Source organism: Podarcis pityusensis, assembly GCF_964106645.2.
Source record: "Podarcis pityusensis genome assembly, chromosome: 12".
NCBI lineage: Eukaryota > Metazoa > Chordata > Lepidosauria > Squamata > Lacertidae > Podarcis > Podarcis pityusensis.
Genome location: NC_138037.1, coordinates 56568868 through 56586426, shown reverse-complemented (window position 1 = coordinate 56586426; position 17559 = coordinate 56568868). Strand labels below are relative to the sequence as shown.

Here is a 17559-nt window from a genome sequence, read left to right as displayed (position 1 = left end):
ACATTATTTGGGGCCCTCAAAGCTCACTCAGTGGCCTTGGGATGGTCCCTGTCTCTCAGTCTAACCTCCCTGGCAGGCTTGCTGCGAGGGTAAAATGGGGTGAGCAGAGAACCAGTCACCCTGTCCTGAGCCCCTTGGTGGAAAGGGGGGCATAAATAACCATGGACCACATTCAAGAAGTTTAAAATCCTCTAAAGTGGTCAAATACTGATGATGGACATCAAAGATGTGTGTCTGTGTTTCAACGCCTTTTAATCTGCAGCCAAACGTTTTAGTGCTAAGTAGGTGTTACAGGGTGATGAAGAGCTGATTTGGAGCTGCAAGGGGCAAGTTCAAATCAATGCTCAGCTATGAACTCATAGGGAGGCTAAGGTGAGCTGCTGTCTTTCAACATCGGTTGAAAGACCCACCCAGTCTGTAATATAGAATGAGCAAGACTGATCAGTGTTCCAGGGATTTTGGAATGGATTATTTCGATATTGGGGCTAAAACAAATATATCTCAAAGTGTCTCCTGACTGCTGGTGATCTAGGCATACAAGACTAGATGCAATCTTAAATTTAAAAAAAAAATGGAGTGAAATTTTATCTGGTAATGAAAATAATTGTGGGGATGATCCTTATTATTATTATTATTATTATTATTATTTTATGAATGATTTTGTTGGTTTACAAAAGTACACGCCTTGTCTCTTTTTTCCAGCTTGTACAGTCTTTCTTACAGATAAGTTACATTTGTTGTGAGAACTTAAGTGTTGAGTACAGTACAGTGGTGTCAGGGCTGCCTCAAGTCTCAGCTCACAAAAGACCAACGCCAATCTCTTCTTATATACAAAAGTGTTTATTGCAGTTCATTGTTTGCTTCACATCCGAGGCGCGCAGCCCCACGTCTGTTACGCTTAGACCGTTGAAGTCCCCTCTGAGTCAGTCCCTCCCCTGCACCAGTTTAAGAAGCTTGCGCTGCTCCACCTCTTCCTCTCTTTCCTTTTCCGCAGGGTCTTCCTGCCCCCTGGGGTTTCGCCCCTCCTGGATTCCCCTGACGCGGAATCCCCAGACTGCTCTTCCCCCCTCCTGCGGGCTTTGGGACCTGGCTCTTCCTCCGGGCTCCCTGTACTTCCGCGCGCCTCTACATTTGAACTTGGCACGCGCGCCCAACCTCTAACCTTCCTTTTAACAGCTACACTACTCCCTTCACTACTCCCCTCCCCTCCCGGGAGGGTGGCTTGCTCCGACCTCCCTCCCTTCTCTGCTGCCGGAGCTGCTTCCCCTGATACACTGGAACCTCCACCCCCTTCGCTGCACTCTGGCGGGGAGGCTGGTCCTGACGCCCAGCTGCCACTTTGGGATCCCCTGCTGGCCCCCTGTTCCTGACACGTCCCCCCTGGGGCTCCCCTGGCCCTGACCACCGGCGCCCCCTTCTGGGAATCCTCTGATTCGCTGGAAAGACTCATGGAATCTCTTGAGTCATTGTCATCCTCTTCCTCGCTGTCCTGGGATTCATCCCCATCACTCTCCATCTCCTGCCTACCCTGTGCCTCTGTCCCTGAACCCCTGACATCCATCCCCCCCTCGAAGCCCCCCCTTCCCCCCTCCCGCTGCTCGGGCGCAGGTTCCGGGAGCTCCGTTGTAGCGGGGGTAGATGCTGAATACAGTCCGTCGACGTCGATCTCCTCTGCTTCCAGTTCAGTGTATGAGTGCTCGAAACCAGGGTCCTCCCCCAACACATCCAAGTCCTCCCCTCCCCCTGTTACTTCAGGCGATGCTGCTTGCCAAGGCTCCCGTCGCCACCCCACTTCTGGTTGATCGTCCCACCAATAAGAGCGGTCCGTGTCCACCCCCGAGCACGATCCCCTTGGAGGGCTCGATTCCGGCGTGGTCCCCTCTGCGGAGGAGAACCCCCGGAAGGTGCTGTCTGAAAGTGTGGGCGTAAAAAGCCAGTCGTCAAAATACTCCGCTGGCATGGGCCTGTGTGGGAAGAGTGCATGGAACTCGTCTTTGAGAAGAGGTTCCTCCAGAGCATAATCTGGCACCCAACTGTTGGCGCTGGCCGGGGTACCTTCCCTGGCGAGGAGGTATTCTACTCCCTCCTCCCCCCATCTCGAGTCCAGAATTTCCGTGGCCTCGTTGAGTGTTGGGGCCCTCGGTGACTTCCCCCCCCCTGGTGACTTTCTACGTGGGTCTGGTGCCGTCCCTGGCTCCTGAAATCTGTGTGGGGCCTTGTAGGGTGTAAGCACCGACCTATGAAAGACCGGGTGCATTCTGGAACCTTCTGGGAGTGTCAACCGAAAAGCTACGGGGTTGATCCTGCCCTCAACTTGGTATGGCCCTAGCTGTTTGTGTCCTAGCTTCTTCTTAGCCAACGACTTGGCCGGCACCGCCTGAGCTGCTAACCATACCCAGTCCCCCACCTGGATGTCTTCTCCTGCCCTCCTGTGCCTGTCTGCCTGCACCTTGTAGGCGTGTTTAGCTAGTTCCAAGTGCCGTCGTAACTCCTCGTGGACCTCCTGCAATTCTGCTGCTAAATGCTCAGCTCCCTGCGACTCCCCCTGCGTCGGTGTCTCCAACCCCGGGAAGGTTCTGGGATGTCGCCCATTGTTGGCGAAGAACGGTGTCACCCCCGTAGACGCGTGCTTCGTGTTGTTGTAGGCAAACTCGGCCATCGGTAAGTAGTCCACCCAAGTTGCAGGCTGTTGATTGGCGTAACATCGCAGGTACTGCTGCATGATGGCGTTGACCCTCTCCGCTTGGCCGTTGGTTTGCGGGTGTCTCGCCGACGCTAAGTTGATCTTGACATTCAGGATGCCCAGGAGCTTCTGCCAGAAACTGGAAATGAATTGGCGACCCCGGACGGACAAGATGGACCGTGGTAAGCCGTGCACCCGGAACACGTGGTCTATGAACAGCTTGGCGGTCTGTTCCGCTGTTGCCACCTTCGCGCAAGGAATGAAGTGCGCCATCTTGGTGAAGAGGTCTACAACCACAAGCACCGCCGTCTTGCCTCGTGAACTGGGCAGATCAGTAACAAAGTCCAGCGCCACCCTTTCCCACGGCTGTAGTGGTGTCTCCAGCGGTTCCAGCAATCCCGCTGGCTTCTTGTGCACTGGCTTGGACCTTTGACAAGTGTCACACCTGGCGACGTAATCCGCGACCTCTCCTCGCATCTGGGGCCACCAAAAGTCCCTGGCTACTAAGTCCGCCGTCTTTTCCTTGCCGAAGTGACCCGCGCTGGGTGCGTCGTGTAACTGCTGTAGAACCTTCGCGCGGAGATCATCTCCCGGCACGTAGAGAGCACCTTTGCGGGTTAGCAGGCCGTCGCGTATCTGGAATTCGTCGTCCTTTGCTGTCCCTCTGCGCACCTCCTCCATCTTGGATTGTGCGAACGGATCCGTCTGCAGCGCACGTCGCACCGCGTCCAGGTCCCTGCTTCCCCTGATACACTGGAACCTCCACCCCCTTCGCTGCACTCTGGCGGGGAGGCTGGTCCTGACGCCCAGCTGCCACTTTGGGATCCCCTGCTGGCCCCCTGTTCCTGACACGTCCCCCCTGGGGCTCCCCTGGCCCTGACCACCGGCGCCCCCTTCTGGGAATCCTCTGATTCGCTGGAAAGACTCATGGAATCTCTTGAGTCATTGTCATCCTCTTCCTCGCTGTCCTGGGATTCATCCCCATCGCTCTCCATCTCCTGCCTACCCTGTGCCTCTGTCCCTGAACCCCTGACAAGTGGTACCTCAGGTTAAGTACTTAATTCGTTCTGGAGGTCTGTATTTAACCTGAAACTGTTCTTAACCTGAAGCACCACTTTAGCTAATGGGGCCTCCTGCTGCTGCCACACTGCCGGAACACGATTTCTGTTCTCATCCTGAAGCAAAGTTCTTAACCTGAAGCACTATTTCTGGGTTAGCGGAGTCTGTAACCTGAAGCGTCTGTAACCCGAGGTACCACTGTATAAGGTTGGGGAAGAAGAGGGGGGAGAGGAGGGGTGGGTTGGTGAGGCTTATATTCTTTTGTATAGTGTACCTGTGGGGTTTTGTGTCAACGTCAGCTGGGTAGGTTCTTTTTCTATTCATTTACAGTGGTACCTTGGTTCTAGAATGGCTTGGCTCCTGAACAAATCGGCTCCCGAAAGCCGCAAACCCAGAAGTAAGTGTTTTTGGGAAGTTGAACATCTGACGCGGCTTCTGCTTGACTGCAGGAAACTCCTGCAGCCAATTGGAAGCCGTGCCTTGGTTTTTGAATGGTTTTGGAAGTCAAACAGGACTCCCAGAACAGATTAAGCTCGAGAACCAACGTACCACTGTATTTCTGTTCGATTATTGCATCTTCTTGGGGGGGGGGCAGGGTGTGGTTGGTTGTCTGCGGTTGTCTGCAGTGGGGTTTGTTTGCATTTGTGAGGAGGAGGCATGTTCGTATGTTGTCGGTGGATTCCTCTTGTTGTCTCGCTGGGCTGTGTATGTGATAAAGGGAAGCCAGGCGAAGGCGTCCTCTTCTATTTGTCCCTGTTTCAGTTTATTGGTTATCTTTTCTAGCAAGGCCGTTTCCCATACAAATAAATACCATTGGTTCAAGTTCACTCCTGACAGGTCTCTCCAGTGTCCGGCTGTGAGGCTTCTGGCTGCTGAGAGCAGGTGGGTTATGAGCTCTGTGTAATGTGAGTGGTCGCTATGATCTTAGAAGATGTTCAGTAGGGCCAGTTCTGAGGTGAGCAAATAAACGAGTGTAGTTTTTTCTGCTACTTCTGGAGTTGGGGAATCCAGATTGGGAGGGTTTGGAAATAAATAGGTTAGTTTTGGGAGGGTGGTCATTTTGATCATAGCTATTTTGTCTGAGAGGGTGAAGTTGGTGTTGTTCCATTTCCTCAAGTCTCTGTTGATTTGTCGCTACAGGGGCTTGTAATTGTGGAGGTATATTTTGTTGAGGTTTCTGGTTATTTGAATCACTAGGTACCTGAATTTGGTACGGCAGAGTTTTATCTTTGTGATGTTGGTGAATTCCTTTTGGGTAGATCCCATTACCTGTTGTGCTTGTGATGTTGGTGTATTTAGAGGAGCTGGGTTCACAATGCCAAATTAGGGAACTATCTGTTAAATTGCTGCTAGAATTCTAGTTGTTCAGTTTGGGAAAAGAGCAAAGATTTCATCAGATAGTGGAAGATTATAATTGATTATATATGTTAATATGTAAAGCATAGGAAATATGGGAGGTAGGTTAATTTTTCCATTACTGGGAAAGGAAATATGTAGGAGATCAGAAATTAGGGGTTTTTTTGTTTGATTTTGGTTGTGTTGGTCATAATGTGGTCTGAGTGTGACTAATTTGATAATATATAATACTACAACATTTTAATATGTTTTTTTTTTGTTAAGTGTTTCATAATTACTTCTCATGTAAGTTGCCAGTCCTCTTAAGCAGATGACCTTTGGCAACTCAGTATTCCTCCTGCTGGTCATAATTCAATTGGAAAACCTATCTGGCAGCAATGGTGTGGGAAATTTCAGTCAAAATCAACCATGCATGAGCGCTAGTTAGTTCATGAGGGGGTTAAGGTAATAGAGATGGATTCCTAGACTCAGCTAGGTCATGCCACCCTTTTTCTGATGAGGAAGTGAAGCTTTTCTCTTCCTGTTTCCTGTTTCTCCATGCCATGTAACCTGCCAGGGAGGACGTATCTTAAGCCTGCTCCAAGCTTAGAACATGTTTGAAGTTATCTTTCTGTATTTTATACCCAAGAACAGTGCTTTGTTTCTTAAAAAATGTTTAGGGGTACTCTCCTTTTCCTACTCATATTGAAATACTGCCCCTCAATGAGGCCAAAGTTAGATTCACAAAATGTTTAGGGGTATGTGTACCCCTGCGTCCCCCCAGGAAAAAAAGCACTGCCCAAGAGTATTTTGCCTGTGTTCTCCTTGTTGCTGCTGAATAAATGCATGAATCTGACCTTTGGAATGTTTTGTAAATAAAATGTTTTAAACATACTTCTGCTCATTGCAAGAGGGGTAGAAAACAGGGAGTGCTTTATGCAACTAAATGAGGTACGAAAATAGTTTTAACAACCTATATTCCTAACCCTGTGCTGCTGCTTAACTTCTGTGAGTTTAAACTCTGCTACTGGGAACTCTCTCCTGCTGGAGAATGTGTTTAGCTCCCCGTTTTGAATTTAGGCACCCAGCTGATTATTTTATTATTCACCCCATGGGTAAATTTCCACCCAACAAATGGAAGACTAGATGAATCAATGCATGGTTTTGGGAATTGTTAATAAGTAGTGAAAGCCAGTTTCTATAATGTGTTTTATTCATTGTATCCCTGCATATATTGGCCATTCCCTGTGTATGTCATAGAGTTCAGTCACATGAATATCTCTGCCTCAGACATAATGTGTTGCCCCCAATAACTATGTAGATCCTTGGTTTTGTGGCAATTCCCATTGTGACCACGTGCTCCATATAGCCTTCCAATACCAGCACACATGTGTTGATAAGGAGATAAAGCAGTTCTTATAAACTGGTCCGGTAATGAGATAATGTTTGAAATAGAAGTAACCAGGGACAAGGGACATAAAAGAAACCTGTTAGCCTTCCAGAGTGCTGGGATGGACCTGCTTGCTTCCCTTTGCCTGTCTGAAGAAGCATGAAGATGGTGATCGATTCACCAGTGACTACAATTAACTTCAGTGCTTTAAAGCAGCAACAGTGATATAATTGCACTGTTGTTCTTTATAACACACCCCACTATTTATAGTGTCTAACCTTTTCATTTTCCTCCCCCTTCAAGCAGCAATAAAATTCAGAGTAGTATTATGTAACAGGGATTTGCATTCCTTTGCTCATCCTTGCTTCTTATCTGCACTTAAAGTACTTTTATTTTATGAGGAACCTAAAACACTTCATAAGAACTGCAGTCACCCACGTTGAGGAAAGTACCGATTTATCTTTTTATGCTGGAATTGGACTTAAGCAGATCATCTATGACCAAGCTCTGAACCATTAGAAATGTTGCTTCTTTTATGAGAAATAAAGAAGTGAGAGGCCCAGTGCTTTACATGAGGATTTCATTTAAAATGAGAAAGTTTTAATGTGTATATATAGAACAGTGTTTATCTCCAAGTGTTCTGAACAGCTGATGATTAAAAAGACAAAGCAGCACCAAACTGCAACAGCCCCCAAAAACAAACCCCAGAATGACAACTAAGATCCAGGTGTATGTAGATGAAATATTGTTCTCAAAGAGCAATCATAGGGTCAGCTGTGTTAACATAGGTGCCATTCTGAAAAATAATACCACAAGATGGTAGAATTTGTTATTAAATGATTGAATAGCATCATGGTACATCTATTGCATTTTTTAAAAAGTTATTCCTGCGGGACTTTAAATATAGTCAGAAGCTGAAACTAGATAAATATCAAATATTATTATATAACATTAGAAATGAATGAAGACTAAATGTTTCAATGCAGCCTCATTTTGTATTAGTTTTGATGAGAGTTGAAAAGTGCCTCCTGTCTTATCAGGCTTGCAGACACATCCTCCTGGCTGTCACCTTTTTCTTCCCGCTTCTCCTCAGCACCAAGGCAATGCACATGATTTTTGTTGATGTCAGCATGATGCAGTAAGTCCATCAGTGAACAGAAAACCAGTTTGGATCAAATCATGGTGTGGAGAAGAAAGAGAAAAAATGGCATCAAGAAGGATCAGCTAACGGGGCAGAAAGGGCATCAGAACTAGGTGAATGTTTTACATAGTGAGGGTCTCCTCCCACCCACCATGCCTGATAATTTGCTTGGCTACTTTGAATGGTTAATTCTTACGCAAGTATCAAAACTGATGGACATTCAGCACAAACCTAAATAGACTGAGTGAATATTAATAACCAGTTTTATATATTCAGTTTCTTTTTCTACTTGGGGAAGTATGTTTGGGCAGCATTATATGCGTGTGTGGCTAATCTTAACGGGTAAGTGCTAATCTTAACCAAATGCTAAAGGTACCACCGACATGGTGTGAACGAGTGGAATTGAAAAACAGGGTGCCATGAAATGGCAAATGAAAGGTGGGAAGGTGAGAGAACATGCACATGGAAATGTCTGTCACTTATGGTTGTTGGCCATTCTGTTTTGCTGAACTTGGGAGCAGCGACACAATAATTAAATGTAGGACTGTGGTTTAAGAGCCGTCTCTCTTGCAAGGAGGAGCCTGTGAATGTTCTCCACTGCCTGCTTCCACCTTCTTTGTTTCTCGGATCTACTCCAGTCCCCTGTAGTGCTTAGCATGGCCTATTGCTTAGCAGGGGCAGCCATCATAGCCCCCACCCCATGACTTTGGCCCAATCACATAAAATACTGCGGGGCCCTTCAAGCATGTGGTGGTTGTTTTTTAATGCCTGCAAATTTCCCTCCACACAAATCCAGTAATCAGCACGGGGAGAAAGGATTTTTAAAGAATTCCCTCCAGGCGCTGATCCAAATCCTTTTCTCCTTCAGCTGCCTTTTAAATGGGGAAAGAATGGGAAACAGAAAGGCCAGAGTTGGAGAGTTGAGTTGTGTGTAGTTGAAGGTAGAAGCAAGGCTGCAGGTTAGGCAGCTGAGAGCCATGCCGGATTTCTGCTGGAATCCAAGGCTGTGGCTATGGGACAGGCAAGGCCCTCTTGGGGGTGTTAATGCTGTGAACGCCTCCATTGTAGACTCTGGTGGTAAAGGTAAAGGGACCCCTGACCATTAGGTCCAGTGACGAACGACTCTGGGGTTGCGGCGCTCATCTCGCTTCACAGGCCGAGGGTACAGCTTCTGGGTCATGTGGCCAGCATGACTAAGCCGCTTCTGGCGAGCCAGAGCAGCGCATGGAAATGCCGTTTACATTCCCGCCAGAGCAGTACCTATTTATCTACTTGCACTTTGACATGCTTTCGAACTGCTAGGTTGGCAGGAGCAGGGACCGAGCAATGGGAGCTCACCCCGTCGCTGGGATTCGAACCGCTGACCTTCTGATTGGCAAGTCCTAGGCTCTGTGGTTTAACCCACAGCGCCACCCGCGTCCTAGACTCTGGTGGTATATATGTGTAAATAAACCATATATCATAAAACTACCAGAGTCTCTGCTGTGCCTCATTCCCAAAGGAAACACAAACCCTGGGTGTCTGGAACCCCTGGAATCTCACACCAAGCAGAGATTGGGATGACATGCAACAATATGTAAGATGTGCAAAAATAACCTGTAATGTTTCCTAAAGTGAGAGATTTCATTGTTTTTCGCAAAGTTGTCAATAGTCCCCAGCAAGTAATGTTTATCAACTCCTAACCTTTGATTTTACTCAGAAACAAATGTTGTATGGCACTTCTAGGCCTTGTTTCTGAAAGCAACATACCAAGTATGTGGCGTCATACTAGGAGGTGAGGATGTCTCACGCACTCTCTTATGACTCTCTTATGAGCAAGCAAAGTTAGACATGCAAATAGTGTCACCTGAGAAAGATACCAATATAGACTAAAGAAAGGAAATGGTTTTCCATTTTCTACATCAGTGGCCATTAGTTTCCATTGTGACATTTAATAAGATGTTTGACAGCAGTTCTGCTGAAGCCTTACTTTCTAAGAAAGCTATCACTAAGGTTTCCAGTAGCCCAACGTAGGCAGAAATCCACTTTAGAGAAACTGCTTTCAAAGATGCCAAAATAATCTGGGTGGGGCTGATTTGAATAGGTGAGGTAGCCTGAGGGAAGGCAAGAATTTAGTCAGCATCCTTGAAGGAAGTCAGGAGGCCAAAACACAAACAGGATATTTGGGATGTGGGTGTTTCTCTGTTTTTTTGTGGAACCAAGTAAAAAAGGAGTCGGACCCTTGAATGAGTGTTTTCCAGAGATTGCTTTCCTAGGGGATTTCTAGCACTTCTCTGCAAGAACTCTTTTCTCAGATGCCTTTCTGTAGAGAAGAGAGGCATGAGGAGAAGGGTTAAAGACTTAGGTAGATGTACCACAAAGGCTGCCGGAAAACCTGTGGGAAGCACCCGTTTCCATCAAGGGAAAGGATACTTACAGAGAGGGCAGTTCAAATATATATTTCTTTAGCATGTAGTTGTTACAATGACATTAGGATTCCTTAAGTTCATGTCTTGTTTCCAACTTCACCAGACTCTTCTTGGGTGTGAGGAATGCTACTTAGAATCAAAGAATTATAGAGTTGGAAGAACCCAAGGGTCATCTAGTCCAACCCCTTGCAGTACAGGAATCTCAGCATCCATGACAGCTAGCCATCCAACCTCTGCTTTAAAAAGAGTCCACAACCTTCTGAGGGAAGGATAAGACCTCGGTTCCTTATCATACAAAGCTACCATTACTTTTCTCTGTGCTCTCCAATTGTTTCATTCTTCTGTGCCTCTGTTCCCCTTCAAGAAAATGTTTTGCCGACTCCATCCTGCATGAGTCAATTATGAATGAATAAGAGATAACTTTCTAAGACAAAAAATGACAAGAAAGAGAAGGGAGACTGGAAGAGGTAATAAGCAGAATAAAAAATGAGGCACAGATGTTTCAGAATATACACGTGATCTTGACTACAAGATCCAGAAGCAGAGATGTTTCTGGCTCCCAAAGTAGTAGTTAGGTCTTGTCATCTGCTCCTACTTCTTCTTCTACAGGAAACAGAGATATTACTGTTGCAGAGGAGCTGAAAAATCCTGTTTTTTATTTCAGATTAGCTGTTCTTTACTAAGAAGATCAAACAATCTGTAAAGGAGGAATGTAAAAAGGTAGGCACATCATCATGATAGGCTTCTGTCCTTTTGTACACCCTGCCGCTTGCTGCACACAAAAGAAAGTTAAATTCTAGTTAGGGGTGCTTTTGTATCCTCCATTCCGCCAAGATATTCTGAAGGAGAAAGGATTGTTATGTTTATGTACTAGTAGTGTTTCCTCTTGTTCCACTCACGCAAGGTAGAACTCACCAGATGAAGAAACATCTGACTTGAGGGACTTCTCTCCTGTAAACAGCTGTCCCCCTTCAACAGACCAGTGCATTTCTGTCACTGTTATTTGGAACATGGGGCATGATCTATTGTGAATATTTTTAGGCAAGCCCCATCAAAGCTAATGAGAGTTGCAGTTAATTCCATCTCAGTGTGGTTTATGCAGACGACGCTTCTGCTGTGGAGTGTCCTGAATATTGCAGTCGCAAAGGTGTGGCTGATCCTGTGACTCTTTCCGATTTAATTGGGACTGTCCACATAGCCTCAGATGAAGAATGGTGCTATGATTCATCTAGAGATGGTAGTTTATAAATCTGTTTCAATTATGCTGTGCTTATGGTGGGGGTTTTTTTTAGTAAATGATTACTTATAAACAGCATGCATTTACCCTGAAAGGCAGGGTTGGCAGAACCTGCAGCCCTCCAGATGTTGCTGGACCACAACTCCCATCTCTGACCATTGGCCACGTTGGCCGGGGTTGATGGGAGATGTAGTCTAGCAGCAGCTGGTGGGCCACAGGTCTCTGCTTAAAGGAGAGCTAAATGAAGGACAGTGTGCCTTGTTGACTCTGCTACTTGGATTCCTGTGACTTATACGCATAAATCACTGAAAATATTTACAACTTTCATAGTTGTCCTGCTTGTTTACATACTGCACAGAGGTGGATAAGAGCCTTTCATACAAATAACACAGTAAGCTGTTAAACAAAGGAACAGCTGTAACTTCCTGTACTCAGCTGTTTAATGGTATTCTCTGCTAGTCAGACTCATGCCCTTTTACTTTCACTGTGTATTTGTCATCTGTCTGCATGACAGAACAAAATGACAAATATGTGGTCCACATGAAAAGGGCAGGACAGAAGACTAAAAGGATGAGGGGAGAGACCATTGCAAAACCTTCCTGTTTTTCACTTCTGCCTTGTGTCTGTGCACACGCAAGTGAAAGCTGCTAAAGTGTGGCAACTGTGAACTTACTGGACACTTGGCTTACTTATCCCTCCCCACACCTTAGCGAAATTAACTCATAAGGTTTACTTTCTTTACTTCAGGGTGACATTTCACTAGCCCCCCTAAAACCTGAATAATACTCCCCTGTGTTTTATTTAGCACTTATGGGAACCCGCAGAACAGTATGCTGCTTTTCTGGCTGCTGGCCGCACCAAACGAGTTATTTTCTGCTTGGCAATTAGTGAAGCAGCAGCATCCCTAAAAGAAACAGATGAACATATTCAGGCTGAGGTGAGCAGCCCCTGCTCAATTCTCATCTATATATCATCTGAGTGAACCATGGGGCCCTCAAAAATGCTTGAATGATACATGTAGGGCTTTCATTTAGGCCTATTTTGCTGGAATATTGAAAGGGCTTTGGCAACATTCCCTTGTTTTGCTAATATACAATAAATCTATTTCTGATCCTTCTTTCCCCTTAGGGAACAAAACATGCCAGCATCCTTGAGAAAACTTCAGCAAATGGCTCTTTATCTGGCAGTTGTGTCTGGTGGAGGAAGTGCTCTTATGTATTACTACATACAAAGTAAGTTTCATCACAGTTAGCAAGTTAACCCTGATCCACACGTTCAGCAGAATGAGATGGAAGAGCATTGGGTTGGTAGAATGCAAGTTGCAAATCACATCTTTGAATTTCCAGCATGCTAAAAATTCTGTGAATAGAAAACCAGTAGTTACTAGAGAAGAACGTTCCTCCCTTCAGTGCTAGTTTTCTGCTTGCAAGGCAATTGTACATAAAGTAGTCTTCTGAAGTAGTATCCCTGTCTGTCATCTTCAGTACATCTAAAACAGGGAAAAGGATCTGTGGCCTTCAGATGTTGTTGGACTCCAACTCCCATCAGGTCTAGCCAGCATGGCCAGTGGGCAGGGGTGTATGGGGTGGGAGTTGTGGTCCAACAATATCTGGAGGGCTGCAGGTTCCCTGCTATATATAATCATTAATAGGAAGGTGTGTGGCCGAGTGGTGGAGTGCAAAGCAACCCAGACGCAATCCCTGTCGCTTGCAGGAATGACAGGAAAAACTCCTTTCTGAAATCTCGGGAGAGCTTCTGCAAACCAGTGTAGACAACACTAAGTTTGTTGGACTAAGGTCTAATTTGGTATAAGATGGTTTCCTATGTTACTGTTTAGAGACAGGGGTGGTAGTGGAAATAATATGACTTGACCCCTTAAACTTTCAAGTCAATTTTATGCTCTTTATACAGTAACAGTGCTAAAAACAAACAAAAGTCTACAACCATGCAACCTAAATTTTGTGCCCCAAATGTTGAGTTCAACTTGTAAAAATTAAGCAACTTTATGTAATTGCTCTTATTTTGCATATTCTGCAATGTTTACTATTTTGTATAATTTATTGAATTTTCCCATCACTGGGAGCAGCAGACAATCTTATGCAGTGTTAAAATGCTGCTCTTATCCTCTGGAAATATTATTCAACTACTGGCTTTCATTTGTGCTTCTGAAATTTCAACAGTCATTGACCACACTCTTTCAAGGAAGCATTCACAGCTATAACCAGAAACTTGTACTAAAAAAAGGAAAGAAAGCAAACACACTTGAGTGTCACATTTTACCCCTTTTCTTCAGTATCTTAGAAATGTGACATTACACAGACCTGTCTGTAAAAATTATTAGAAAAGACTAATGCACTTTGTGGCTGGGACTGCTATTGGCAGTGGGTGGAATATAGTCATGATTTGTACCAGCAGAATTATCTTCACCTGCACAAGAGGCTGGTTTTCTCAGACTCCCCAGTGGTTTTTGGATAACGCTGGCTGTTCCAGGCATAGCTCCCAGTATCAATGTTACTTGTGTAGGCCATGTACATATGTTTTAAACAGGCCTTACACATTTGGAATGAGTAAGTATAACTGCACTCATCTGTCGCCTTTGATTATATATTTTGAAATAACAAGGAAACCTTCAAATTTAGGTTATCTGTAGATAAAAGTAGAAAGGGCACAGTGCTATGGCCACTGTGGCTTTGGTACCTGTCAAGGCAATTAGACACCATTGTGTCTCTGTCTCTGATTAATATTTATCACTATTCCATTTCTGTTTAATATGAATACAATAACTTAATTATGTCTCTTCTCCTTGCTCCAGAGAATTTTGCCAGAACACAGTACTATCAGCAGGCTCTTGAGCAGCTTCACAAAGACTCAGCCGCCCTGGAGGCACTTGGTGCTCCTCCTGTTAAAGTATATTACATCAGGCTGACTGACAAGGCCAACTGTGTTGACATGTCAAGAGCTCAGGTAATACCAGCTGAATTAAGACCTGATGTGAGAGAAGAGAAGCAATGGGGAGGAGTGCTCTACATTATAGCTTGACCACAGGATTTCTTAGAATATGTTTGAAGATGTTGTCTGCTGTGCCATCAGCTATCTCAGCATAAAATTATGCTGCAATGTTAATAGGCTAGGATTCCATATACCATTAAGACACTATTTCAATCTACACATTTTCTCATAACCTATCTGCTTTAAATCAGCCTTGTCTAATAAACAGTAACCACATCAACTTGGTGCAGATCTTATACATCAGCTTTACTTAAAAGTCTGGATTTATCAAAGAATTTGCCCAGCAGCAGAGAGCTGAATGTGCATATGATGAAGTAGTGCTTCAGTGCTGGGGACTGGTTTGTAGCCTAGTACCAGAATATATACTTTTCATGCAAAATGTCCCAGATTCAATCTCCAACATAATCTTGTTGTTGTTGTTGTTGTTGTTGTTGAAGCAGGCTTTCTATTATTAGAATATCTTCTGCAGGTCTTGGAGAGCTGTGCCATTTGACTTACATGGAATTGGGTTAGACAGGCCAATGGTCCGGCAAGGCAGTTTGTATTATGCTAATATAGTCTCTGTTGGACGTGTCCGCAAATGGGAATGAGTACCCTTAGGCGGACTCCCTAGTCACACACAAGAAACCACAACTAGCAGTCTAGCAAGATAATAACCAAATTGAGTGCAGATTGTACTACCGGGGGGGGGGGGGGGAGGATCAGTGGCCCTTCAGATATTTCCAGACTACAACTCCCATCATCAGTGGTTGTTGCTCATGTTGGCTGGGGATGATGGGAGTTGGGAGTCTTAATTTCTGGAAGGTCACAGGTCTCCCAAACTGTCCTAATGGAACAAGCAGAGCTTTCAACAGCTACTAAATACCTAGATTGGATTCGCCCATTCTTTTGCAGTAAAGACTTAAGCTTATGTGTGACCTAATAAGGAATTATTTGTATGAATGTGCAAAGGATAAATGGCTTGTTGTGCTTAGTTAAATGCCTGGATGGTTGTCATCCTGATATAATTTGGAACTTCAAGACAATGGATAATTTAAATCCTTTTCTGAGTTATGTTATTAAATATGAATTTTGCTTTGTTTGACTTACTTCTCTGTGTGTGGGTGGGGGATGTATTTAACAAAAAATCATAAGAATTTGACTTTTGCATTTACAGTTAAGGATACCAGTATCTGGAACAAAGTCAGCTGGTTATCTTCATGTCTGTTCAGAGAAGGACTTCGCCCTTAACAGGTGTGTGCTAGGAGATTATTAAATGCATCAAGTATGGACTAAGTGCCATTTACAAAAATTTACCTTTGTGAAACAGGTTGCAGTTCTGCCATAGATGCAGTTGCATTGCCAGTAGACTGATCTACATGCATAAATTAAGCCAAGGTGTCAGCTGAATTGCTATTAGGTGCTTCCACCAAGATAATTTCTTCTATCAATTTGGAAGCAAATTCTGGTTGGAATAATATGGTAACGTTACAGTGTTTCAGCCTGGTGCTTCACAGGGCTGGGGCCAAAGAAGCTTGTTCCTCCCTCTGCTTTTCAACATTGCAAGGTATCACTATATCGCAATGTTTGACTGGTGATACATCACGATGTTGAAAAGCTGTTATCGCCCAGCCCTAGTTCCTTAATGGTAGCATTTCCCAAGCCTTTTGATGTCATTGTGATCTTAAGAAAATATTACATTAGCAAACTTATTCTAATTAAATACTAATTACTGGATTTCTTCCCCCATCTTCTGCGGTTGGATAGCTGGCGTCTGCAAGAAGTCACACTGCAGCTCCGTAATGGCCAAAGTGTTCCAGTCTACCTATCATCACAGAAGGATGATTCTCAGCAGGAGATGTAAAAATCAAAAAGTTCAAGACTTCGGGGGGGGGGGGGAATGATTTGTGTTGTCACAAGTAAAAGTTTTAAATGCTAGTTGGGAGCCAAAAGGCTTGTTTGGACATCCACAAGGGTCTGCTCTTATGTAGAAGGATATTCTACCACGTAGGGCATACTCAAAGCTTTTAGCTTTCAACATGCTTATGAAAAAAAGTTATCCTCCGCAAAAAATATTGGGTGGCTTCCTGTAGCAACAGGTTTCTTCAACTTTATCAAGGTAGCATAGTAGGGGGTTTCCCTGTGCACAACCAATTCTGGCCTTTTAGGTTCTGGTTACATAATAAAAGCCTTTTGAACACAGGACAGAATAAGATTCATATCTGTTCTGGAGGCTGCTGTGCATTTAACAGATGAGTTATATACCTTTGGCTCTCCAGGTGTTGCTGAACATTCAGTTCTCATCACCCCTGGCCATTAGGCCATGCTTTCTGGGTTTGGAAGACCAAAAGCTCCCCACACTTGCTTTATAAGTAACATTAAGGACAGTATAGCACCATCCCATACAAATGGCTCCTGGAAGCAAAGCCTAACTCAAAAAAATAAGCTAGCTGATTTGTTGCCAACATATTGCTACTTCAAGAGTGCATGCCACCTTAATCCTACACTAATTCACAAAGCACATGCTATTTCATAAAGTACATGCCACTATCCCTTTACTGTTAGAAAAAAAGCTGCCAACAAAAGATGCTGCCTTGGGGGGGGGGGAGTTTAAAAGTTTCACAAAGGTGAACTCATTTATTAACCACCTTAATATTTGAATATATTACAGAGTGTGAACTATTAAAGATGTCACATACATTTTCCAAATGACTAGATATTGTTCTCATTGTTAATTAGACTGATGTTGAAGGAATGGATGGCAAGTGGACATTTCACTGTCATTCATCTACTTCCATTAGTAGCACTTTTCAATTGTGTTATTCCTTGCATCATGAGCTGATTAAGCCCAATGGTCACAGAATAATTTCTAGCTACAAAGAGAAGGCAGTGCTTGTGTAGAGCAAATAAACTGATTCAGCTGTTGAATATTCAATATGCTAACAGAATTTAAAATAACATGCTGAAGTCAGGGAAACAAGTTGAATTCTAGCCAGTTCAAGGAAAGAAATGCAGCTTTTATCTGAATTCCTACTGGTGTGTTGACAGAAGAAAAGCAATTACGACAAAGTAACCCTCTTCTGATATAGCACCACACTAAATGAAAACAGATTTCTCTATTGACTTGTGGCAGCAGTTGCAAACCTCAACCTGTTTCACAGTTGTTCTGGACTACTCTCAGACTTCAACTGAACTTCATGGAGAATAAAGGGCTGTCTCCTACCTGCACAGTGTAACATTTGCTTTTTAGTAGACACTGGACACTGCCGAAACAAATGCTACAGTCAGCTATCAGAAGGTGGCAATGGTTTTCGAAAG

General features: G+C 44.4%; 1 protein-coding gene and 1 long non-coding RNA gene across 3 annotated transcripts; one reads left to right on the top strand and one right to left on the bottom strand.

Moving 5' to 3' along the window:
* Positions 1 to 4697: 4697 nt before the first annotated feature.
* LOC308460061 lies at positions 4698 to 7558 on the bottom strand. Its single transcript, XR_013978438.1, has 2 exons — positions 7418 to 7558; positions 4698 to 7387 (listed from the first exon to the last, which is right to left on the bottom strand). It is a non-coding gene; the product is annotated as an uncharacterized lncRNA (long non-coding RNA).
* A 3122-nt stretch (positions 7559 to 10680) lies between these two features.
* Positions 10681 to 17463, top strand: COA1 (cytochrome c oxidase assembly factor 1). 2 transcript variants are annotated; one of them, XM_080976067.1, is made up of 5 exons: positions 10681 to 10736; positions 12382 to 12485; positions 14066 to 14217; positions 15419 to 15495; positions 16009 to 17463. In XM_080976067.1, exons 2-5 carry the CDS (start codon positions 12392 to 12394, stop codon positions 16103 to 16105), a joined length of 420 nt encoding a protein of 139 aa, XP_080832193.1. In that variant the 5' UTR covers positions 10681 to 10736; positions 12382 to 12391; the 3' UTR covers positions 16106 to 17463. The 2 variants fall into 2 exon arrangements, with proteins under 2 accessions (XP_080832193.1, XP_080832192.1); XM_080976066.1 differs by lacking the exon at positions 10681 to 10736 and adding an exon at positions 12156 to 12190.
* Positions 17464 to 17559: the final 96 nt, after the last annotated feature.